Raw genomic sequence first — 25,337 nt, forward strand, 5'->3', positions numbered from 1 at the left:
ATATGTGCAACTCCAAAAACAAGCTATTTCAAACAGTTTCTTCCTCTTCATTGCTTCCTTAAGCAACTGGATTTAGACCAGTAAAATTTAAACTTTAAGCATCCTTCCACACATCCAGTTTTGAATCAAACTAAAGAGAGAAAGTATTTCCAGACAGATGTGCTGAAACAGGACTGGATGTTTAAAATTAAGCATTAGTTCAAAAGCTTCACTGAGTGGGGATCATCGTAAAAAAGCCACAAATGATTCTGCAACCAGCCAGCAACTGAGACATGAAAATAAAAGCCTTGTGCCATCTGTGACAAGCATGGATTCCAGGATTTTGCATCACATGGAAAGCTGTCCTGCTCTAAACCTACAACTATGAAAAACAATTCTGGTAATACTTTGTTGCATCCAATGACATTGGGAAATCTTTGAAGTGCTGCTTAAAGGGCAGGAAGTTTGGTTCTACCTGGATCAGAGAGAAAAGGAAAATGCATGAAACTGCAAGCAGCCCTCAGGGAGCCCTCACAAGCCTGACTGTCACAGAACCTGGGGTGTTAAAATCAAGCTTGCATAAACTCCTTTAGAGCCATATCAGCTCTGTTAAACTCAGATAACACCTACTAAAAAAAAACCTGACTGTATCTGTTTAGAGTTTTTATATAAATAAAGGTTTCTGCAGAGACCTCCCTGGTTTTAATTAACCTACAGACTGACTCAAGTAAGGCATTAAGCCTCAAAGGGTTTATCCTACCAGGAGGACTGAGGAAGTAAACCTATCACATCCATGTTTACAGTCCCCACCCTCCAGCTCACCTTTTCAACATCTGCTTTTGTCACGTTGATGTCAGCATCCATTTTCTCAAAATACTGCTGCGCTCGATCTGCTTCTTTGCAATCACGTTCAAACCGCCTTTTACTCTGAAAAAAAAAACCAGAAACCTCCATTATGGGAAGCAAAAGATACCAAAATCTACCTAAAATTCACGCCTGCCACTAAAACAATTTGTTGTAACAACTAAAGGATTTTAGGGCTCCTTTGTTTACACTGGAATACATTTCCATATTAATGAACCTCAAAAAATGGAGTTACCAGAGGCACATTTTTGGTTCCATTATTCAGGTTGCTCATATTTCAGAATTTTTTCCCTTTTAGCATCACTTCCACTCTTATAGATGAAATCATTCTCTTCCAGCACTTAACTCCTTCATTTTTGTAAGCGAATGAGGGAGTTACTATGGTTAATAAATTTGGAAGTAGGATTTTTGGTTATTGATTGCCCCTTTCTATCCTCTCCTGTACTTGCAGCCTCACTTTTCATTCTCCACATGAATTCCAATGTATTTACTTTTGGGAAGCAGCACCTGACTCAAGAGATGTTCCTGTTCAATTTATTCACACATTATGAAGCTGTTCAACTTTCAGTGGAATAACTAAACAGGACCCTTAGGGACTCTGCAGTTTCAGCAATGCTTAGCACACTTTTCAAGTCATATCAAATGAAATGCTGCTCGTGATAGACAAAGAACCCACAGAAGCCAAATGTTCTGTTAAAACAGACTTTTTCAAGATTGCGAGTGTATTTAAGACAGCAGAGTTTTAAAAATCCCATTTCTACAACCTTTATCCATATACCTTTCTTTTTCAAATAAAATGTTTGGAACCATCTCTCTGAAAACAATAAATAAACGACTTAAATGTCACATCTGAGGAATTTGCCACTTACTGCTTCAAGTTGTTTCCAGCAAGTTTCAATGTGTTGTTGTGCCTTTCTGCCATCATGGAAATGCTGTTTAGAAAAAGAAAAGAGAAAGAAAACATTTTGAACAACAAAGGAACAAATAGTCAAGTATGCTCAAGAAAAAGCCCAACCAGAAATCATTCTGACAGCTGTGTTCTGCAAGGCTGGCAAATAGAGCAGGTGTGTGATGACTATCTAATGTCTCAGCAGGCTGCAGATGGATATTTGCATCAATTATAGTGGTTAGTTTGACTAAGGCTAATTAATCCCTTTAGCAATTCTACCTTGTATTGTTCACTGTATCTCATAATTATTGGTTTCCCGTATCATGAGATCTGAAGCACTTTTATCTGACGAGTATTTCTTTGGTGACAGACTGAACACTGGCTCTAAATTAAAATTTCTCCCTACATGAATTTACCAAGATGCACTTGATTGGCACATTCTAACAACCGATGTTTGCCCTGATTTTCATTCAGACTCAACAAAAAAACCCCTTTTCTTCCTAGTTACTAGCTGTGTGTGCAAGGCCAGCTGCTCCTTCCTCTCGAGAGGGTTTTGGTGCCATGGGTCCCTTCAGAATCCCTCCTCTCCCACACACTGGGGGTGGGTGCGTGCTCACAGAGTGAGGTGTAACACAAGTTTTAAATTGAGATGTCAGCTAAACAACAACAGGAAATCCTCTCCTGATGGTTTTTTTTTTTTTTTTTTGGAACAAGACTCTTAATTGCAGTTGGTTTAAGTAACAGTTCTTAGCCCTTACACAATGCTCTTTATCAAAGAATCTAATCTGTATTAGAGCTTATTCCTCCTTAGAATCACAGAATGGTTTGGATGGGAAGGGACTTCAAAGACCACCTTGTTCCAACCCTTTGCCATGGACAGGGACAGCTTCCACTGTCCCAGGGTGCTCCAAGTCCCTTCCAACCTGGCTTGGACACTTCCAGGGATGGAGCAGCCACAGTTTCTCCAGGCAAGCTGTTCTTCCATATGCCTGGCTTTCCCTCAAGATCAGCAACTCATTCCAGATCATTGTATAAGTCAATGACCCAGCTCAGGACAGGAATGGGAATGCAGACCCAGCTGACTGCTACAACAGGTTACTCCCTTCCACAAACCACCCTGTAAAGTAAATAATGAAGCAAACTGAAACAGGAAGAGGCCTTTCTTTTGTATTATTTACTGACAATTACTTTTACTCAGATACAGGAATGGTGTCACATAGTAAACTTGAAAAATAAAGGGCAGATATTGCCAGATAATCCCCCTAGAATTCATGTGCTCTCACACCCAAGTGTAATGAGATTTTATGTAAATCTTAAGGAACGTGATACCTATGGTTTATTGGGTTAAAAAAAGCTCGCACTCCAGATCATTAACCTGCTACAAAATGCCACAGTTAGAAAAATATGCCTCCAAGCACTTTATAATTGGCAGCTCCTTGGTTTCCTGCATCTTCCACTACAGCAACTGGTATTTTCCTGTGTCAGGGGAGTGAGGGACATTTCAGAGCTGCCATTCTGACTCTGTCAGAAATGACAGCAAAAAGCTGCAAAACTGCGATTCTCTATCATGCCATGTCCAATAGGCTCATTTAGGCTTAAAAATCACAGTGACGTTCTACACATCTGCAAGAACAGAACACCAGAGCTACCCTGGGTGCTCTGGATGCTGTTACCTGTAGTCCCAAACACTGTCTGCTAAGGGTGGATGCTCACCTTGAGCTGAGCACAGGGATATTCTGCAGCTTTATGTGTCTGGATGGTGCTTATCGCTACATGAAAATTTTTAAAGCAGACAAGAGAGGCCCAGAGTCAGAAATCTTTCCATCCTGGCACGTGCCATGCTCAGCTCTGGCTCTGCTCCTGCCCTCCGAGGAGGGAGTGTGTGTGTGGCCACTGGGCCATGGAAGGGGGAGCAGTGACAGCCCAGCACTGCTGGAACAGCAGAGCCCTTCTCCAAACACTGTCTCACCACACTGTGACATTAAAAAACCCCTGACATCACTGTAAAACTGCTGGGTGGCAGGGAAAGGCTCCAAGTTGATTTCGGTTCCTTTTGTAGATCCCCATGTCCTTTCAACTCCGCGTGTGACAGATGCTGCCTCTTCCCTGCCAGGGGCTCCTCATTTCAGGCTTTTGTAAATAAGAGTTTAGGAAAACAGTCCCAAGGAGCAACAAAAACAGTCCCAAGAAACAACTGTAATTTAACACTACATTTTTCAACATTTTGCTAATGAGCATGAAATTCATGGAAGCCTGAACAGCGATTCTGGAAGTAAAATGACTCTGATGTCTTCATGTTGCCTTCCTTGCTTCCACCAGCCCCCATTTGCTCCGACTTGGCCAGGGTAGGAAGGGACCTGATTTGGGAGCAGCTGGCCTGTGTGAAACCCAATACTGTCAATGACCCATAAACCTCAGGAAAACAACATGCCAGGCTCATTTAAGAGAAGACAATTGCCGAGAGGAGCTGAAGGATGAACTTGGAAACAAAAGCCTATCAGATAACAGGACTGCCCATAGCATGTATTTTTAAACCTTTGTAGTTGAATAATGTAAGTTTAACAAGCCATCCCTGTTACTTCCAAATTTGCCTTCTCTATAAAACAAACTGCACAAGCTTCTGGAACCACATAGTAGAAATACTGGACCTGAGCAGTGAGACTGCATCTAGTTCAGATTTTGCTGCATTTTGATACTTTATTGTTTTTAGAAACACTTCTTCACAAATGGAATGCTGCGATGTAAAACGGGCATTGAAGATTATTAAACAGTGAAATACTAAATCGTGATAAATACTGGTGCACCACATCCTGAAGAGTTCAGTGAAATACTGCCTTTTTTTAGTTCGACAAATTTCTACGTATAACTCCTAATTCTTGCTGCGTTGTCCCAAGTATATATCTTTGTTGTGAGCAAAGTCACTTCTGGTTTTGCAAATCTTTTGCCCTCAAATAGTAATTTCTGCCTTCCAAAAATTTATTTTTACACACAGCAGCTAAGTGGAACCATCCAACTATCTATATTTCTTCACTGGCCCAATTTTATGGGTAAGAAAAATCAAGGCACTATGGTCAAGTGATCTGCCTAAAGTCATACAGGAAGCCTCCAGTTTCCTCAAACCCTGCACTATCCTCAACTTCTGCAAACTCATTTCCTTTACAATCCTCTTAAACAACAAATGTCCTTTACCTTCACCTCCTTCCCCTCCAAAACCCCAACAAAAATAACTCTTAAGCTCAACTATTTCCTTGATAAGGTTTCAAGATACAAGTTCTAATTTAAATAAATTTCTTTGAACAAATTAAATAATTGGATATTCTATACCTGAACATTTAGCAAATCCTGTGGAAAACTACCACTCTTAGTCACACACATTTCAGCAACACACAATGATGAATTTAGAGTAATCGATACAACATTGCTTTCCCCTCCACAAACTTAATGCCAAAACTAATGCCCCCAATCTGGCTGTTAAAAAAACAAACAAACAAAAAAACAACAGAATATGAGCAAGATATTCAATTAATAAATCACACCTCAAGTGTGCCAGTGAGACATTAGCAGCAGTGTTGGTGGCTCACATGCCATGATTCCCTCCAGACCCATATCCACAGAATTCTAAGAACAGATTAGAAATACAGTAGAGTGAAAAGTTTGGGGTGATTAGTGTTCATTAAGTCAACCTCCCTAAATCACCTTGAAGCCCATACTTTGAAGTCTTTGGCTGGCAAACACTGTGCCAACTTTAAGATTTCCCTGAACAATATTTTATTGAAATATTAAACCAACTAAATGGCTTAAAACACAGCAGCATTGCCCAAACTCAAACCACAGATGACCACGACTGTCCTTTTTCCCCGTGTTAAAGCCCATTGTGTCCCAGGGTGCTCCGAACAATCCACAACGGCCACGTTTTGACTGGACAACTCCATCCACTCCAGCTCACAGGATTAACACAATAATGCAGGTTTTAGGTGATCTCATGAGAGTTCACAGAATCAGTTTGGAAAAATATTTCCAAGATCAAGCTCAGCTCACGACCAACCATCATCATTTCCAGCAGAACTGAGTACCAGTCTTCCCCTAAACACTTCCAAGGATGGTGACTCCACCACCTCCCTGTGCAGCCCAATCCAATCCTTTCCATGAAAAAATTCTTGCTGGAATTCCAAAATTCAGTTGTTAAAACTTGAGATACTTTTATCAGAGTTTAAAGTCGCTCGTGTGAGGAGTGTGGATCAACTCAACTTTTTAAAAGCTTTTGTCATATCCAAAAAGCTTGCAGCTCAAGGAACGAGTTTTCCCCTTTGCAAATCCGGCCATCGGGATTGGTGTGCTCTCCTCCTTTAGGATGCTGCCTGTGTCTGGAACAGCTGGGGAGCAATCCTGGCTGCTGTGCAATCAAAGACAAACCTCTCATTGACTTTTGTTGGGCTCAGATTTCACCCGTGTTGATCAAAACCCCGGGAGCAGCGAGCGAGGGACCCACAATGCGGAGCCTGTTCCTGCCAACACTGCCACAATTAGGAGCAGCGGGATATTTTCGCAAAACTTCCTTGGTATGCACGAGGGTTTACACAGCCCTAGAGCTCACCCAGCAGACAACAACAGCTTGTTAGAAGATGCATCTTATCTTTTTTTTTTCCCTGACCTTTTGTGAGGAGCAGGAGAAAAGATGTTGCTAAAAGCATCTAATGAAGGACAACACATTCCAGTATTTTTTACTGAGGAGTTCCTGGGCAGTTTTAAATGAAAGAATTGCCTGAAACATGTAGATTATCAGTATGACAACAGGGCTGCTTAGACTCTTTATAAACTGATTGTGTGAAACCTTATTAAAAAAAGGCTCTAATAAGACTGCCTTGTTTTTCTTTAACAAACAGGAGTTGATTGCACAGTTAAACTTAAGACTTGTACGTCTATAACGTGTTTGTATTAGAAATAATCAAAAAAATCCTTAATTTATATGCATAGCATATGGTTCATTTGACAACATCCTTTTCAAGAATTTTCAAAAAAAAATCTAAGGCAGGGTTGCTTAATTTTCTTTTCTATTTACATATGAGATAATATAACAGACGGACAAAATAGTTACCTTTGGCTTCTGTAACAAGTACTCCCAGCTCACACTGATAATAAATATAAATACAGTACTTCATCCTCCAATTCAAACTCTTATCTCCATTTTTGTTACAAGTGATTTCTAAAATAATGGCTAGTGATTAAAGCACACCAGAGACGGAAATAAGAGAACACTATTTTTTCCTCGATTTTCTCAGCAACATTTGCAAAAAGCCTTGTCAAATGTTTTTCTTTTCCTGGCTGCAAAGACAGGAAACAGTCTCCTCCAAAGAAATCTTTGTTTCCAAAAATAGCAACATGTTCTTGAGGTCTTATCTCTCTCAGTTGTAGTAAGAGGAGCATAAGACAGTGAATGTCAACATGAAATTCATGACCATTTTAACACATATTCATCAGCTACTTACTATTGGTGCATAACCCTGGCCTCCTTTGCAATATCCATAGGAAATTATTCTTAACATGTACTTATCAACTTCGTCAAGCCTGGAACAAGTTATACAAATATCTGTTCAAGGTTGAACTTAATTTGATTGAAGTATCTGCTCCTGAGGTGCATTCCAAAGAAATTCCATTTAATAAGCACTATGGACCAAAGCTTCCCAGGCTTCAAATTCCAGATCAGCTGCACATGACAACCTGAAATAGCTGCCCCTGTTGTTACTGAGCTGTAACAACAGAAAGATGGATGGGGTTTGGCGCAACCTGGGCCAGGGGAAAGTGTCCCTGCCTTGGGCAGGGAGTTGGAATGAGATCATCTTTAAGGTCTCTTCCAAACCAAACCATTCTGTGACTCCCTGGTGATTGGCACAAACCTAAAAGACACTGTGGCAGTAACATTTATGGTAATTTGTCATTTTCATGCTACGTATGACAGATAAAATCATTATATTGGGAACTAGAACTCAGAACTTCTTCTCAGGCACAGAGACAATCCTGCAGCTTCCAGTCCAACTTCATGGCAGCAGAGCAAAGGGTTCCTCAGGAACATTCTGCTGCACTGGCCAGCTCTTGGAGAGGTCCTGCTGAACCATCTGCCTTCAGGGCAGCAAGGCCAGCAGGCCCTGGAATCAGTGAGCACACAGGTGTCACAGGCTGATGGGAGATCACGTACCCTCCTCCAACCCATCTCTAGGAAATAATCTTGTCCTTAAAAGCTCACCTGTGCCCAAGTGCTCCACAAAAGCAAACCTAGGGCTTTTCAAATGGAGATTCATCATTGCTACTAAAAACTATGGTGTGAAAAGTTGCTTGTGTTTTTATATCCTTCAGTGAAATCAGAGGAACGTGCTGCTCTAGCTTCCACTTCTTCTCATTCCCAGCCTTGTCACAAGCTCTCCTTCCATTGATCCAAAATTAAAGATGCCATTTCAAAGGCGACATTCCTGTGTAAGACTTGCATTACAAAAACTAGAAGATGTACAAGTTAATGCCTCAACATGCAAGGAAATACTTTTAGTTGTTTCCACATACCCTTCATGCACACACTCACCTACACAGAAGTATCAAGACCTGCATCAGATATATAAAATATTAAATGCCAGCTAAAATGCCAGCTGAACGTGGCCACATGTACCACAGGCTTGGATGAACACCATCCTCCACAGCTAACATATGCACTACTCATCTGGCTTTATCATTGCTCTCTCTTTTCAGGCCAATCTCTGTGGCTGTACAGGCAGAACACAAAGGGAAAAGTACATCTATGGCCAATGCTCAACCCTCTCACCCTCAGGCATCTCTCAGTCATGCACTGAGCAGGAAATGTTACTGTTCATAGAAGGCATCTCTCATCTTGTCCCTCTAAAGGGTTCTTGCTGTGCAGAGCAATATTCGGGCTAATTCACAGAAAATGGAACTGCATTTGTTAGTAAACAGATTTTGTTTTCCCAATCTGAGTCCTTCATGTGGTAAACAGAAGCCAATTTATTTATTTGGACTATCATTTCATAGTTCAATGCACCCATTCAAAACTGGGAAGAGCAGGATATGAAGTTCAGTGGTCTCAACTTTGAATCCCACTAAATCCAAAGGTCACATTATACCTTTCAGTTGGATGGGATATTAGTATTAGTTTCCCACACAAAAATGCTTTGAAAACTTCCATAATAAGCACTTGCTTTTCCCCCTCATGGAACAGCCCTTCACAGCACCATTCCATGATAAAACACCAATATTTAACACAACTTCATTGTATTTACAGTCCATAATTTGCTAAAAACCAACGAATACTCTCTAAGAACACATAGAATTCATTATGATCTTTCCTAAATAATTTTCTGCATTCTTAATTTTTTTTAATAATTACCACTTAACACTTTGCTGGTACAATTAAACAAAATACAGTTCAAATACCTTGTAAGAAAGAGGATGAATATCTAGGGTAGGACTGCTGTGCAGTGCACTTATCAAGCACAACATAATCTCCCATAAATACCTTCATATTTAGATTCAAACTAAGACCTTCATTCATAGGGCAACGAGCTGGAAGTGGGTTAGTCACAAAATAAGAGGTGGGGAAAGCTCGGTTTAAATTGCATCAATCTGAAGTTTGAAGCTTGGCAAATCACTTCCTTTCACTTTCACTCTTTTCCTCTTCCTCACTTGGCCATTGGTTTGTCACTTGTGGAAGGCAGCAATGTCTCTCTGTGCCCCTGCAGCACAAAGCACAGCTGTGCTCCAAACACACACGGATCTTGAGGCACATCCAAAATGCAACATGGAAAAATCCATTGTGCTCCTGACAGGGCCGTGTGCTGCCATCCTGCCTCACGCCTGCTCCACGCCGGGAGGAATCCTCCGGAAAAACCACAGGACTATTTGCAGAACAGGGCACTATTCAGAATGAGTGAACGTGACAGAATTCCTCCAATTATTTACTTTTCATCAACACCTGAGAGCCTACAAGAAACAGAAAGTCTTCTGACAGGCACCCCCTGGATGAATGCACACAAGGAGGGTGCACATGCTGCACCATAAAGAACCAGACCTGTTTTGCCCCCATGGTAGCCATAAGGATTCATTCATTCCCTGTTCCCCTTCTATCCCCGCACAAAATGGAATGTATTGACATCAGGTAAATTCTCTCCCAACCACAGAATCCCAGTGCTGCACCAGTTCAGGCTGTAGCAAAGCCCTTGGCTTCTACTTGACTGTATGGAGCCAGTCCAGCCCCAAGGGGAGGTGGAGGTAGAGGTGAGAGCAGCAGCAGTAATAAGAGGGATAGTTCATGACTCCCAAATACATTTTTAGCAAAGCTGCCATGAGCAATGGCTACACAGAGCAGCTGCTGCCAGAGGAGGCCGTGAGTCAGAACTAGTTTGTGACCAGAGATCTAGATCAGAATGGCCCCAGGAAATAATTCTTGAATTTCTATCCAAATTACAGAATTGAAGGGTTTCCTCAGCCATAGCTGGATCTATAAATCAAGCTATGTCCTGTGAAGCCTTAAGGGTAAAAAAATAAGCCAACAAACAGAAAATTTCAATGGTTGGCTCAGTACATTTCCAACCTAGAAGTGTATTACATATCAGTGCTTGTGAAGTAAAGTCCAAACACTCCTCCTGACATGACAGGATCACCACCTTTCCTTTTGTCCAAGATGGACAAGGATTAAGACCCAATTTTGTAATACTGCAGGTCCTCTAGCTCAAACTTGACCCCTTTGAGAGCTACCCCAAAGTAAGGCTTTGGTGACATTGGGGTAACATGAAGCACGACTGCAGAAGCAAGTTCTTTCCTTAAGCCACTCAGAGGTGATTCCCACCTCATTTGTGTGACTTGATGACATCTCCCAACAGCAAAGGGGAATTCATTCACAGGCATCTAACCTCAAAAATCTCAAGAGAAAGATGGATGGGGCATGCCCTTCACACAACACAGAACTGAAATTTGAGCTTTTAGGCAGCTAACAAGGACCTTGAGGTTGAGAATTTCTCCTGGGAGAGCATGGACACAGTAAGATCAAGAGAATACAAGAAGAAGTTCAAGTGAGGAAGTGCACTATAAAGAGTTTCACTTCACTGGGCACCTGGGAAGAACTGAAACAACACGAGGAGTTCTCCCTCTCACTGTGTGAAAAGCAGGCACAGGGTGTGTACCTGACTTCAGTGACTGCGAGGGCAAAACAACTCATTTGGTACAGTGACAACATTGAGAGTAATGCTATGGAAGAGGAATGTGTAATATGATATAGTCATTGATTCACCTTTGTTACTAAAGGCATTCAAGTTGCACACAAGGAGCCTTTGCCTGATTTTTTGTAACCACTTTCTCATGGTCAAAAAGCCATCATGCAACAAAGCACAGGATCTGAAAAAATGTAAAGGTAACCCAGAACGCTCCCAAACTCTGAATCAGATCAGAGGAAAAAGGAGTTCTCTGTCTTTTGAACAAAAGCACCTTGCACATCATTCCACTTGCTCAACCTGCACACTTGTCCTGCCTGGTTTTGATTAGTTGCTTCTTTCCTTATTTTCACCACTAGCAACTGTCTTTTATAGACAAAACATGACATAAGCAGCCATTAAGCACACCTTTCAGAGAGCCAGACAAACACAATATATGTACAATTTGCGTGCCGAATGAATTTTATCCAGCATAAATCCAATGTAAGGCATGATACAGTATCAGTTCTGCTCTGCTTACAGGCCAGGGGCTTGCACTCGTCAAGGAAAACCCAAGAAGTGATTAATTACTGTGTGACCCTGATCATCTGCTGGTGTAATTCCACTTGAATCAATAGAGCTAAATGAGCATGAAAACAGAGCAGAGCAGGCAGGCACCACCCCCACATGTTTAAAGATCACCAGCCACACTCATTGCCCATGACTCCAGCAAACACTCTCGTGCATCAAAGAGGTTTCCTTTGGAAACAGAAGCTGTATTTAGAGATTTTTGAAAAAAAATTGTTCCTTGAGAGGGTGCTGAGGCCCCAGCACAGGCTGCCCAGAGAAGCTGGGGCTGCCCTATCCCTGCAAGTGTTCGAGGCCAGGTTGGACAGAGTTTTGGAGCAGCCTGGTCAAGTTATCCCTGCCCATGGCAGGGGGAGAATGGGATGAGCTCTAAGGTCCCTTCCAACCCCATTTTGATTTGCCTGACCACTTTCTGCTGGACTTGAGTTCATCTTTCACACATTTATTGTTACGACACCTCTGTGTGTCATTTCCATCTTTCAAGTGGGTAAGTACAACCAAAAAAGCAAAGGTGTTTATCTACCACAGCCATGCTAATCACTGGAAATTTGTACCATTTTACAGGTATTTGGACACCTGAATGACTTAATTCAAGACTCAGTGGACAAGAATGTGGGTCTCCAACTCCTACACATGGACCCAGCCCCAGGAGTGGCTCATTCAAATGATTCTTTGGATCTGGAGCACAGCAGCTGATGGCAGAACAAGCAGTGAGCACGAGAATTCTGCCAACAAGATTTCTGGAAATACCAAGTCATTCATTAATTGATATCATAAAAGGTTTTGCCTAAGCTGCAGCTCTCTGTGATATTTACACAACAACCACCCTTCCCTCCTGTAGATCTCAGCAGGATCAATGCTTTTACAGGATGAAATGAGAGGCTGTGTACGAAAAATGCCTGAGGGCGGGAACAGTTTCCTTTTCAACACCATTTTCTCATAAACGAGAAATCTACAGGAACCAGACAAGGATTTCTAATTCATAAAAGCTTCTATTTATGTTGCAAGAACAAACAAACTGTGACAACTGTTTTTTGTTAAAGGCCAACAATTATCAGCAACAGCAGGTAAATAGACTCAACTGCTTTTTGCTGTTCCCATGTTCTTATCACTAGGTCAATATTAAACTAATTGTCCTGTCATTCATCCATTACTTAAATGAGCCATGTTTACTAGAAAAGTTTACAAACAAAAAAAGCCAATAGTTACTGCTCAAATTCTTTACAAGAAATACTGCAAGCCCTCTTCCATGGTACTTAAAATGTCCAATAGATATTCCAATCAACTTATATACCCATGTAATTGAAAAAATAGGTAAAACCATTAGAGATGACAGAAAAATGCCATACTAGAATGCTGCCTTTTTCTTATTTTTTTCCTCCTTTTTGCACAGATCCATGCTGGATACAAGGTCACAGAGGGGCTGAGAAAACATTCTCATCACAGCTATATGTAAAACATCCTTTCATGCTGCCCCTGAAAGATTACACACCATTCTGCAGATTAAAGTTATGTCTATATATTCTTTTCCTCTGTTGACAGAATTATCATTCTAATGCTATACTTAGGAAAAGGTGGTGATTTCCAGGGCTCTGGTCCCACACAGCACCTCAACACATGCTTAGTGTTTAGTGGGACTATTTATAAATGTCTAAGTTCTGCAGGAGTATTTTTTGCACTTTCCAAAATAGACCAACAGTTTGGAAATGAAATATAACGCCCTGATGCTCCCTTTGCACTTTGCTTAGTCATTTTCTACCTGCTCTGTGAGTATTTGCAGTGCTTAGAATGCTTCCTCTATGCTCACACATCCAGGACATAAAAGGGTTCAAGGCAAGGAAGGAAATCACATCTCAACTACCCATTTTTCAGAGCTGGTGATGTGCAAATTAATCAGCTTTGAACATTCCCTGTAGCAGGCACATGAAGTAGTAGGTGAAACAGAGCAGTAACATAAAGCTATTAATTCTACTAGTCTTGAAGGACAACAGGTTGAAAGTCACATTTCCCCACCTTCACCAAACAAGACAACCCCCCTATTTCTTATTTTTACACAGTCCCGTTGACCAGATCTAACTGAGAAGCACAAAAATGTGAATCAAAATCCACACAATTGCCTCAATCAGCCTCAGCACATCAGTTCCTCTGGTCATTTCAGCCTTTACACCGTGCTGCTGGACTCTTCCCTAGGCAAGCTTTTGGCTAACAGAGCCTTAAGCACAGATGGGTCTCTAGCCTTATTTAGCAGGGATTCTCCTGCAGGCATTGCTGTCTGATTTTATAACATTTGATTCCAACGGTTCAGCGACTTGGCCAGGGCACATAACCCACTTCTTTAATGCTTGGTTCATTAGCACAGCTCATCTTTTTTAACTACAAATAAATCTCACTTAACATTGAACTCCACTACCACTAATTAGCTGTCTTCAATAGCAATTCATTGTGAATAATAAATAAAAAAGCATCGATTACCGATTTCCTCTCCTGTTTCAGCTCCTGCACGTAGCGTGTTAACTCTCCAGTGATCAGAGAGGTCATGTTCTCTGAAATGACCTCGTGCTGTCCAGCATAGTCATTCATTTCATTTAAAGTGGCTAGGAAGGCTCTAGTTGATGTGTACCTGCAAAGGATAGAAATGCATTTTGCTTTTAGTCCCTTTCTTTTCAGACAGATTGCGAAGGGAGGTGGGATCCTCCTTAAACATTTAGCTTTGCTATAAATTAGCACAGATTCACTGGAAGGAATTTCTTCAAAGGAAGCCTGTCCCACGCATTGACAGTTGTCTGATAAATCTATCTCAATTTAGACAGTTTGACACCAGCGCTTAAAGTATCACCACTTTAGAGTGCCATGTTCTTTATCAGCACAGCTCTGGGGCTTCAGTTTTCTAATCTCTACTCACCAAACATTTCTATTATACTCTTTCAAGTCCTACAACTCAGTGCAGAGTCATCAGTATATCCTACCTGGCAAAATCCTGTCTAAGCAAGCAAAATTTTGGCCAGCACAGCCTAGAAAAGAAAGTTTTTCATAATGTAAATTTGATTTAAATCAGATAGAGTTTATAAAGTTTTCAAATAAGTAGAGAGTTTATTAACCAGGTGTCCATTGTTAACCCATATTTTTTAGTACCTTCCATCATAAGGTTCATTTTTTCATATTAAATAATCTCCCATACAGCATTCCATGTATTATTGAAAAGAAGAAACATCCGTGCACACAAATTTTGAAACAGCAGATTGTGTCACTGGTATATTCAGCCCAGTGCCAACAGAGCTGCATTTAAATACCCCAGCTGGCCATGCTGGGCAGCTGGAAACCAGCAGCAAGACACTACTACACTAGAAAAACTATTGTTATTGTTATTATTGTCATCATTATTATAATTATAATTGTAAAATAGTAGTGGCCTGCACTGATCATCACCTAAAGGTGAAAAATCAAAGCAAAGATGGAGATATTTAGAGGAAGTAGAATGGAGTGGTACAAATAGGGATGAAAAAGGCATCAGATGAAAATAAAACCAGGAGAAACTAAAAAAGGGACTAAAACCAATCCATTACAAGCAGAAACATCCACAGTCAAGACGTGAAATGAGAGAAATCCAAGTTGCAAAAAAAATCCCAAAGTATAAAAGAGAGAGACTGACAGTGAGCTTGAAAAAGCTGATTGTTAGCCAGGTTGTCTCCAAGCAGCATCTGAGGCACCCAAAGGTCACATGACAAATCCCCAGACATTGTTTTGAGACATGGAGTAACTACACTGAGGTGAACACTGTATTTATAAAGGGCAAAGGATACACAGGATCTTCTGTGCCACATCACATAGAATCATTTAACTCCAATATCCTTTTTCAGCAATGAAGGATGTGTCAAAACCCATTGTAGTAAACTGAAAATACCCATTTATGGTAGAGCTATCCAAAGGCAGATTTATTCCTAATCCTGGTACAGACCAAAACAGCCTCTGTGCTGGTAACATAATCTTCCTTGTGTAAATACCAGTATCTCAGGAAACAATGGCATAAATAACTGATTCCCAAACAATGTTACTAAAAATAAATGAAAAAGCAAGCAAAAAGGCTGTTATCTCTGTTACACAAGCCACTGGAGTAGCTGCATCGAGCAGCTTGGGGGGCTGACCCAAAAATCTGTATTAATATAATCATCCAGTTGGACCCATACCCAAACTCTTTTGAAACATGTCAAATTACAAAGTCAAGGGTTTGAGGCTGCTGCTGGGCTCTCCAGAGGCGGAGCAGGCTCCTGAAACACCAGGCTGAGGGTCAGCCCCTGCCATGCCTTCCTTCAGAGCTGCGTTACAAAACACTGACGTTGAGAAACTCCAGGGTCATTGTGCTCTAAGGGGAAAGGGGCTCGCTCTGGTTTTGAGTCTGTTGGGAAGCTCATCTTCTAGAAAGTTCTCCTTAAAGAATATCTTTACTCTCCCCAAGGGCAGGAGTGTTCTGTGGTGTCTCATCACCTGGACCTTGTTGCTCAGAGAAGGAGCTGAGCTCTCTGTTGCTGCCTGCAAGCACAACATCAATCCCCTGCCATGGATACAAGTCTGAGCAGGGGACTCAAAGCAGACAGGTGAGGCTGTGCCACATCCTTCAACAGCAGCAAGCCCTAGGATACTGGGAGTACAAACTTCATCCTCCATCCTGCTCTGCAGGAACCACTGTGGTGTTAGAACATTACCCCTTTTGTAAGTTACTAATCTGTGTTGTCAGCCTGTTGGAGTAATTTAATACTTACACGGAGTGCTTGAGTTTCATGCTAAAATTAACAACTGTTCCTGCTCCTGCTGAAAGCAGATATGAATTTGGTCATTCACTTCAAAGAGCCAGGATCAGTCTGGCTTGAAGGTTTTAAGGCACATTTAAAAAAATGAAACAAAAACCCCAACCCAGGCATCCAGAAACTGCAACATAAGGGAACTGAGTAGTTACAGGCCAAGTCCACTACTCAGTATCTACCCCATAAGCCTGTTTCTGTATCTGTGACATCTATAGTCTTACACTTGAGTTTACAATCTTGGGTTTACAAATCAAATCCTAGGTGCTGATCCAAACTTTGCCATTCCTCCAACAATGCACACTCACCCAGCAGGGGATCATGAACATACCTGTATTCTTCCTCCTCTTTGGAGTTCTTCTTGGGTTGGTATTTCTTTGAAAGATTCCTAAAATTAAAAATACAGATATATAAAATAAAATGTTAAAATATTCTTTGAAGCTTACCGATGATCTTGAGATGCACACACATTCTGTGAGGCTAGAGCTCTTATCTGCAGTGAGCAGACACCTTTCCTGAAGCATTACTATTATCAGGCTTTGATTGTGCGGAAGTAACAACCCTAAGAATGGGCTGCACGGTGCTCCAGTCTGTAACTACAACTAAGCAGAAGAGTCTGAACCCAAGAAGTTGCTAAATTAAGGTCATGAAAGTCAATACACCTGGGCTGTGGTTCTGCTGATGCACAGATCTCCTTCACCTGATCTAGAGGAGATGTTCTTTTAGAGCAGGAGTCATCCCAGGAAAGGCAGATCTGAAGCAGGCGATGACATTCTTGGCCAGGCAGGTTTGCCTGCCTTTTGCTGGATGATTAGAAGGTAAAAAAAAAATTCATAAAGCTGTGGGAAGCTGCACTGAGATAGCAAAAGGGGGATCATTTTGTGATTATCAGCTAATGCTGGGGGAAGTGTGACATTTGATTATCCTAATTAGCACAGATGATTGCATCTCATTATCCCCCAGCCAACTACTGATTTAATTTTAAAACACCAATATGCTCTTGGAGTGATTGTATCTCAAATAAGAAACTTGAACCTTGCTGTGAGCACATGTGACAGTAATTGTATGGTTTTCATTGCCCCACAAGCCTCTCATCAGCAGCAAATCCAGGGATTTGTGAAGGTGGGCTGCCCACCTGCCCCTCAGTGCACTTTGCTGGTATCAGCATCACAGCACACCCTTTAACCAGTGCACACCACAGAGCTGACCAATCTCCCAGAGCAATTTCAAGGCCTTTTCAGTGCCCCTCTGTCCTAAACTGAGCTCTATTACTCTCTTCCCTCTGGCAGCCTCTCACCCTATTGCAAAAGGGAAACCATTTGGTTTAGTTTTACAAGGTTGTTTCAGCAATGAAGAACAGCACACAAGGAATATTGATGGAATCATAGCCCAAAGGAGGACTGAGTTTTATCAACTTATCCATGCCAAACTCTTTGGAGAAGTCCCAGAATACATCAAAGTTGTAAAGAAACTGCTTTTTCAGAGGTGTAACCCATTCCCTGCTGATGCTGGTTTTATTGCTGACTTGGAGACAGCAGGGCCTCCCATCTCACATTTCTTATTCCTTTTGTTCTCCATGAGGAATTAAGGAGCATCTGCCCCAACAGAGGAGTAGCCAGAACGCTGGCAGATTTGCACAGACAAACATGTGTTCCTCAAAATTTAAGTATCTCAACTGGAAGGGATCCAAATGAGTATCTCCCTCTCAGTCTGTGCCTTCTCTCCAAGAATATGCTCCAAAAAAAACGAACTTCTCTAGTTCTGCAGCTTCCACCAAACACCAGCATGGAAAGGGTTCTGCAAACTGTTCTGCATGATGAAAATAAATCTTACAGCACCCTTTGTAGGCCATGGGAATGCCTCCTTCCATGCACCAGCTTGAAGGAGAAAGGAAAAACCACAAGAAAACAAGCACAGAAGGCTACAGTAATAATGCATTTTCACACAGTAAAAACTCCATCCCCCTGCACTGTCATGCTGCCCAATTAATTCTGACACACACAGCAACTGGCTTCCTGTGAGTCTTTAAAGGTGCAGAAATGCTACAGAGCTGAGACAAAAAAAAAAAAAAAAAAATCCACAGTCTGCTTTCACAGACAAAAACCACTTACCATGGATTAGCATCTGGGTTATAAACACTTAATTATCCTCTATGCAATTTACACAACACACAAATTGAATCTATACATTTAATTTCTCTAATTTTTTCCCTCTTTTTTAAAATCAGGTGTAGGGGTTTAACCGGGTCCACACAAAAAGCCCCACAAGTGATAGTGAGTCCAGGAGTATTGCTGGAGTCCAGCATGTCCTGCTGCAGGGTCACCACCAGCACTGCCCAGGCTGGAGCTCAGGGAGCAGTGACAGTGACACCTTCAGTGCTAACAGCGATTAGAGAGGGAGCTAACACATAATAAAGACCAGCAGTAAAGCACCAGCTCTGGAAAGACTCTGTTCTACCCTGGCCACCCATCTCTACAAGTGCTTTTATTTGCCTTCCACTCTGCTTCATTTTCTTCTGCCTTTCCAGCTTATTTCTCTGCTCCCTTATTTCAAATTGGGTGACAAATGTGAGCGAAAGAGATGTCAGACATCAGGGGTTCTGATTCTCAGATTATCCTGACACCTGAAGCATTTTTCCCAACACATTTTCCTCGAGGCTATCTATCCATCATCGCATTAGGCAAGGGGTTTTGACACCCTTTGTGATGCTCTGAGTGCCTGTGCTGCAAGGGAAGTGACAAGGACACACCACCTCAGCACAGGGAGCACAGCATCCAGCACATCAGTGTCCCATAGAAGTTAAAATACTTAAAATAAGCATTCTACATCCCTTCACTCCCAGCCTAGCTTAATGATTCAATAAATATAATGCAAAACAATTAAGAAAAATAACCATGTCACATCTGAAATGGGCTCTCAAACCACCGGGCTAATTGTAAACAGTGTGTAGGTCTAACCTAAAATATTATATATACATTTGCACAATTATAAAGACGAAAAAAAGAAACACTTTTAAATAGAAGAAAGTTTAACTTCAATAAATGACCAGGCTGAGATGTAGATTGTCAGAGAGAAGAAATAGCTAGTTAGGGAACCCAGGAATGGAACAGAAAATACAAGTTTCACAGAAGGAAATAAATTACAGCAGCTTTACTTACACTACAAAATCGAGTTACATCCATGGGAGTACCTTGAGTTAACCTGTCCGTTTTTAATAGTATTTTCTGCATGTTATGACATGCAGTGATGTGATGCAGCCCTTTTAAACCAAATGGATGTGGGACAAAAAAAGGTTTGCACCAGGCTTAAGGACACTTATTAAATAAAAGCAGATGCATGATTTATTTTTCTTTTTTAATGTCCAGCACTGTTTTACCTCAACAGTTGACAAGTCTACATTTTTGTTTTTTTTCTTTTATACATCTAACTTCTTAGATGCCTGCAAGCAGCCCTGTGTTTAAGAGCTCTTTGGGGACAGATGTATTTGTCCTCAAACCATAAAAAATACAGAGAGGCAAGAAACAAATTGACTGTGTTTTTTTGGGAAGTCTATGACAGAATAAGAAATAAAGCTCATGAATTCATAGTTTCTACATGGTCACAGGTAAAACAATCTTTTCATTTTCATCTTCAATTTACATTTTTTTGTGTGTGTTTATTTTAATAATTAAGCTCTTTACACCTGGAATTTGTCATCTTGAATACTCCAGTGAGTCTAGTGCAGGATTGTTCCTAAGACAGGCCAGCTCACCCAGATACTCTGCTGGGTTTTCCCAGTCCAGTCATATTCTCTTTGCTCCAGCTCATTTTGCCTCTGTAATTCAATCTCTGCTCCTCTCCATAGGATGTGAGCAATTTGGTCCTGAACGAGTCATTTTCTATTTCCTGCTTGTCTGTAGCAGAAACCCCGGGGAACCCTCTTGGCATTCCCCTGGGAGAGCACACAACCATCAAGGCAGGGATTTATCTACTTCCAGCTCCTCATAAATCACAGACCATTGTGCATCTCAAATCCACTCAAACACAAGCAAATTCTGGGTGGTTTTTTTTTGTTTGGTTTTTTTTTTTTTTTTTTAATAGACACTGTGTTAGATACACAGATCAGCTGAAAACTCAGATACCATCTCTTTAAAACTTGATAAGATGGAAAGAGCTCTCAAGATTTTTATTATCACCATGCAAATAAAAGGTGAGTTTACTGGAGGAGTCAGGAATAATTATTCCTGCTCTCCCCCTCCCAGTTAACTCCAGCACTTCCAGTCTAGCACTGGTCACTAGTGGCTGCCAACAATGTCCTACAGGCAGCAGCAGGACCCCCAGTGTGCTTTACTCCCTTCTTACCCCTGATCACTTCTCAATTTTTTCTACCTTACAGGGGAAAGCAAGGTGATATCTACTACTGGGGGAGGGTTCTTAGCACCTCTTCCCCAGGAGCTGACTCCAAGGAAGACTTTTTCTGTGTCTGATTCACACACACTCACCTCTGTCCACAGTCAAACATGTAGAAAGTACCTAGCAGGAATTATTTGACATTAATTCACAAAGATCTCTGCTCTGATCAGGAGACACCTCCAAAGATTATAAAACTGTAATTCAAATCTCAGGCTTTAACCTTCTTAACTGCATAGGAAAAATTACCAAGGGCTGGGGCTGACTTTCTGACCTGCAGCTCCTCCCCACGCATGCTCAAAAAGGGCCTGTCTTAGTAAAAGAAAACCTAAACTTTGCCTAACAAATGATCATTATTCTGTTGAATTCTTAAACCCTTCAGCATTTTTGCACAGCAGCCCCAATTTCATGGAAAACATTACAGTGCTGTCCTCAAAGCCTGAGCCATTAATCATGCATAAACTGTGAGTAAGCCCTAGTGTGCTGCTGCACCACCTCAATAACCTCTCTTTTTGCAAAACATATGATTACTAGCAGATATAATACAACAGGATCTTATATTAACCTTTACTTTCCAATCTCTAAATTAAAGTTATTTTCTAAAAGCCATTATTATAAACAAAATCACCACTGACACAGCAAACTTAAGAGTTAATTACAGGCTCTGAAGAGATGCAACTCAAAAGTCCAGAATTTTACATATCAACTTACCTAAGCTGCTTTGCATAGCTGAGTTCAATCTCTGTTCTTTCTTTCACAAACTTGATGTACTTTTCCAGAACATCAATACCCCACTGCGTGTGTTTTTCTAAGTTGTCAAACTGGTCCTGCAATGAATCAAAAAAAAAAAAAAAAAAAAAAAAAAAAAAGAATAGTTTAGTCTCCTTGAACAGAGACAACTAAAATTAATTTACAAAGGGAGTATCGCCATACAGAAGGTGTTGTTAATATTTTCCATTACCAGTTAGATACTTTCATAGTGAGACAGGTTTTTAATCAACAGAAATCTGTATTTTAACATGAGCCCAATTCAGTGACATTCTTCATTACTCATTTCTGAATCAAGTTTCATTCCAGAAATACTGGCAATCCTATTAAATACCATCTCTAATATAAAAACATACTTAAATGTAGGACAAGCAATAGCTACTCTTGACAGTATTTTGTTTTACTCTGAAGAACTAACAGAAGTTCTATGAATTTGGGATCTACTCCTAATTAATAATTCTGATTTTCATATGAAAACTGTAGATTTAAACTTCAGCTTTGTCAGTGCTATGAATATAAAATGTTATTCAGAACAGTTCACCTTTTTACAGAGCAGACTTCAATTCCTCAGTAGCCTGTTTCGTACTAAAACAGACAACACAATGCTCCCCAAAATGACATAAGCTATGCTTCCTGAAAGTTTTATTGTCCACCTCCATTTATATACAGATACTACTTTGTTCTTCGAACATTGTTGCCCTCAAAAATAGTGACACATGTTTTCAATAAAATCACGAACATTCCACAAGTCAGTCTGGGATTTGCAAATGCCAAGAAAAATTAAGCAACTCTAAATCCAAATTAATTATCTAAGCCAGTTTATTACTATCTGCAGATTTCAATTATAATCACCTTATTTTTCAGAATTTGATAACTTCAACAGCACTCAAATTCCACAATCCATTCCCCACAGCTTTGCAGAAGTTACTGTTTTTACAATATTTGAAATACAATTTTTAAACTGTAATACATTGAATACTTATTCTGAGAGACACACGGTGCAAAATAAACAAGGGCTTTAATATCAGCCTAACTTATTTGTCCACAAATTAGATTGACCACGTTTTCCAAAAACCTACACACAGCACTAGATCTGGGTGGGATGCTGAGCTGCCACTACCAAAGATTCTGACACAAGTGATGCTTCTCTGCAAAAGATTTGGCCCTGTGACTCAGTTTGCAGAGCTATCAGTGAGTTACAAAAGCCAGACAAGCCCACTCCCTTTAGACACAGAGCAGAAAAATAACTGAAAGCTACAACAAAGCCTGCCTTGTGAATATGTTGCTTTTATCTAATACCACTTGCTGCTCTGCAGCACATCTGGCTGTGACAGTGAGTTAGTTACACTGCTGGCAGGAGGGACTCTGCCAGCCTTGAACACAGTCATGTACACAGGGGCTAATAAAGAAAATAAACCTGCTAATAAAACTGCTTAACTGTAATTTGAAGGGGAGAAACAGGAACCATGTAAGGAAGACAAAATTTGCAAAACATCTTTAAGAAGCAAGTTAAACCAGCAGGTAAAACACGTGGAATAGGACCCACAGGGTTTGTGCATTGCGTGTTTGCTCTGATTTAGCATCAGCTACTACTTCAAACCAAGTCAGCCAAACCAGACTAGGTTTCAACTTATGTCAGTACTAGTCAATTAAAGAGGCACTGGGGGCAGAACAGCAAAAAGGTAATAGCATAAAGTTACAAAAAGAGTAAAAAACTTTTAAGTGCTACAGGACTGAGTGCTCCAGAATCTACAAGAAAGGGCAACCAAAGTAAAAAAATTCAAACTACACAGAATAAAAGCCTGACTTTTAACACAAATCACCCTTGAACCAGTGTAGCATCAGACACTCAGAAAGAGGATGTGTGCATTCTGCAGAAAGGGAATACACTGATCAAAAATATACATGTTTGTGCATATACAAATCTTGATTTCAGACAGTTTCACGGATGGGGAGAAGGCAAAATCAGGGGTAACAATGGTTCTCCTCCTGCCAGAGGGCTCAGCCCAGCCTGGAGTATCATGCCAGCACAGAGAAGCACCTTCTGCTCTGCTTCAAATATACAACCTCTCCATCTCTGGGATTATGCTGGAGTCAGGAGAGTAATGCAAACATGGCCTTTTAAAGGTTTCTGATAAAGAGGTCTTCTAGCTCTCCCACACCCTCCTCTTCCACAATTTACATTTTTTAACACAAACACATGCATATAAAACAAATACCCCACGGGGAACTCCATTAGTCACAGGTTTACATGTATTCACACACTACTGATTTAGAGAAGGGAAATCTCAGGCAGGGAAATTCACTCTGTAATCCCTGTAAGCAAATTTAGCCACCTTTATCAGACCATATTTGTACCAAGAAACTAGCTTATTATCCTATTGTGACCCCATCCAAAGAGGAAAGGTCAAGGTTTCCCAGAGGAAAAAATGCCTTTCAAGGAGATCCTGCCCTCCAAGGTAATCCAGATCTCAAGACGGAGCAGGTTCACCCTGAAAAGACAACCCTGGTGGTGGCTTGTCCAAACCTCCCACCATCATCCCACCCTGAATCAATTCTCAGAGCATCATTTAGATCAGAGTTAGAATAAAAACCCAGAAATGGCTCCAGGTAGCTGCCTCAGTGTGGGCTGGCATCCCACAGAGGGACCTGCTGGATTGTTTTAAGGCCTCACTAGGCCAAGTTTGGAGAAATAAAACTCCCTGAGGAGCAGTGTAAGAGAAGCACACAGTGGTGCAGCTGTCAGACAGATCAACCAGGGGAAGATGCTGAACTTCTATTTATAAAGTGAGATGAGGCACTTGCCCCGTGCCAAGCTCTAGGCAGAACCACCTCAAAAGTACAAGCACTGAGCTCCACTCTCAAGAAGAGAGGCAAGGGGAAGTTTAACTCTCTGCAGATTTGCTAAAGAGAAGAGTTTCTGTTCTTTTCTGGGCACGGAACAGTGTTGGCCCAAGTGCCATTTCACTCAGCAGCCAACGCCCCATAGCAGTGTGTTACACTGGGGTCACACATTCCATTGTCCCTCCCCTTTGCTGACTGCCTTGAGGATGAAAAAAAACAGTCAGTAAAAATGGCAACACCATCACTGGCTGAGCATGAGGTTCCAAAGGAAGGGCAGTGCAGCCAGAGGGACACGACACAGATTGTTCTCCTCGTTCCATGCATCTGGAAGGACACTAAAGGTAGGCAAAGGCTCTGAGTAATAAAAGTTAATGAACCATAAGGACTACAGAGGACACAAAATGTGTTGATCATATAGCATAACCTTCAATTCATGGAATCCTAAAGTCCAGGGATACATGTAATCAATGCAAAATAGGACTTCTGAAAAAGAGATTTTTGAGAGCAGTTAGCAACAGTATCATGCCTTCAAATAAGCAATATTGAAAACACTCTTCAGAAATTGATTTGCTTTTCTCCAAATTCATCACAAGAATGCATTATCAGTAGGAATCTAGAGATAAAAAAACCCCTCAATTATTCTGGAGTCTAATGAGAACACAACATGTTTTCAACACAAAGTGCACCAGCCCTGGCAGAGATGGTTTGGCAGGTGAACTGTGCCACTGCAGCTCTGCAGGTTCAGTCATCAGCTGCAAGAGGGCACAGGTGCCCCATGAGCTACTGTTTCAGCTTTCAGTTTCAATACACAGAATCTCCTCTGTTCATTTTTACAGCATCCTCACCCCTTCCAGACAGGGAGAACATTAGGAAACAATAAACTCCACAGGGCTTTAGCATTCAAGAAAACAAGGCAAGAAATATGATGCAATGTTCAGTAAGAATGCTCCCACTCGACCACAGTGAGGGAGAAACAAAAGGTCACATCACACCTGTTTTCTCTGAAAAAGAAACACCAAAACATTTTCTAGAAGA

At 41.1% G+C, this 25,337-nt stretch overlaps 1 protein-coding gene across 12 annotated transcripts in view; it reads right to left on the reverse strand.

The window, feature by feature from the left end:
• Positions 1-25,337, reverse strand: part of FNBP1 (formin binding protein 1) — an 89,269-nt gene that overhangs the window by 38,405 nt on the left and 25,527 nt on the right. For all 12 annotated transcript variants that reach the window (XM_066201503.1, XM_066201500.1, XM_066201497.1 and 9 more), the window contains exons 2-6: positions 21,402-21,517; positions 16,633-16,689; positions 13,978-14,125; positions 1,713-1,775; positions 802-906 (exon numbers count right to left, since the gene is read on the reverse strand). In XM_066201503.1, the coding sequence (XP_066057600.1) occupies positions 802-906; positions 1,713-1,775; positions 13,978-14,125; positions 16,633-16,689; positions 21,402-21,517 (489 nt within the window). The remainder of the gene's footprint in view (positions 1-801; positions 907-1,712; positions 1,776-13,977; positions 14,126-16,632; positions 16,690-21,401; positions 21,518-25,337) is intronic.

The sequence above is a fragment of the Chamaea fasciata genome, unplaced genomic scaffold (genome assembly GCF_029207755.1).
Source record: "Chamaea fasciata isolate MVZ Bird 193981 ecotype frontalis unplaced genomic scaffold, bChaFas1.0.hap1 SCAF_20, whole genome shotgun sequence".
NCBI classification, from domain to species: domain Eukaryota; kingdom Metazoa; phylum Chordata; class Aves; order Passeriformes; family Sylviidae; genus Chamaea; species Chamaea fasciata.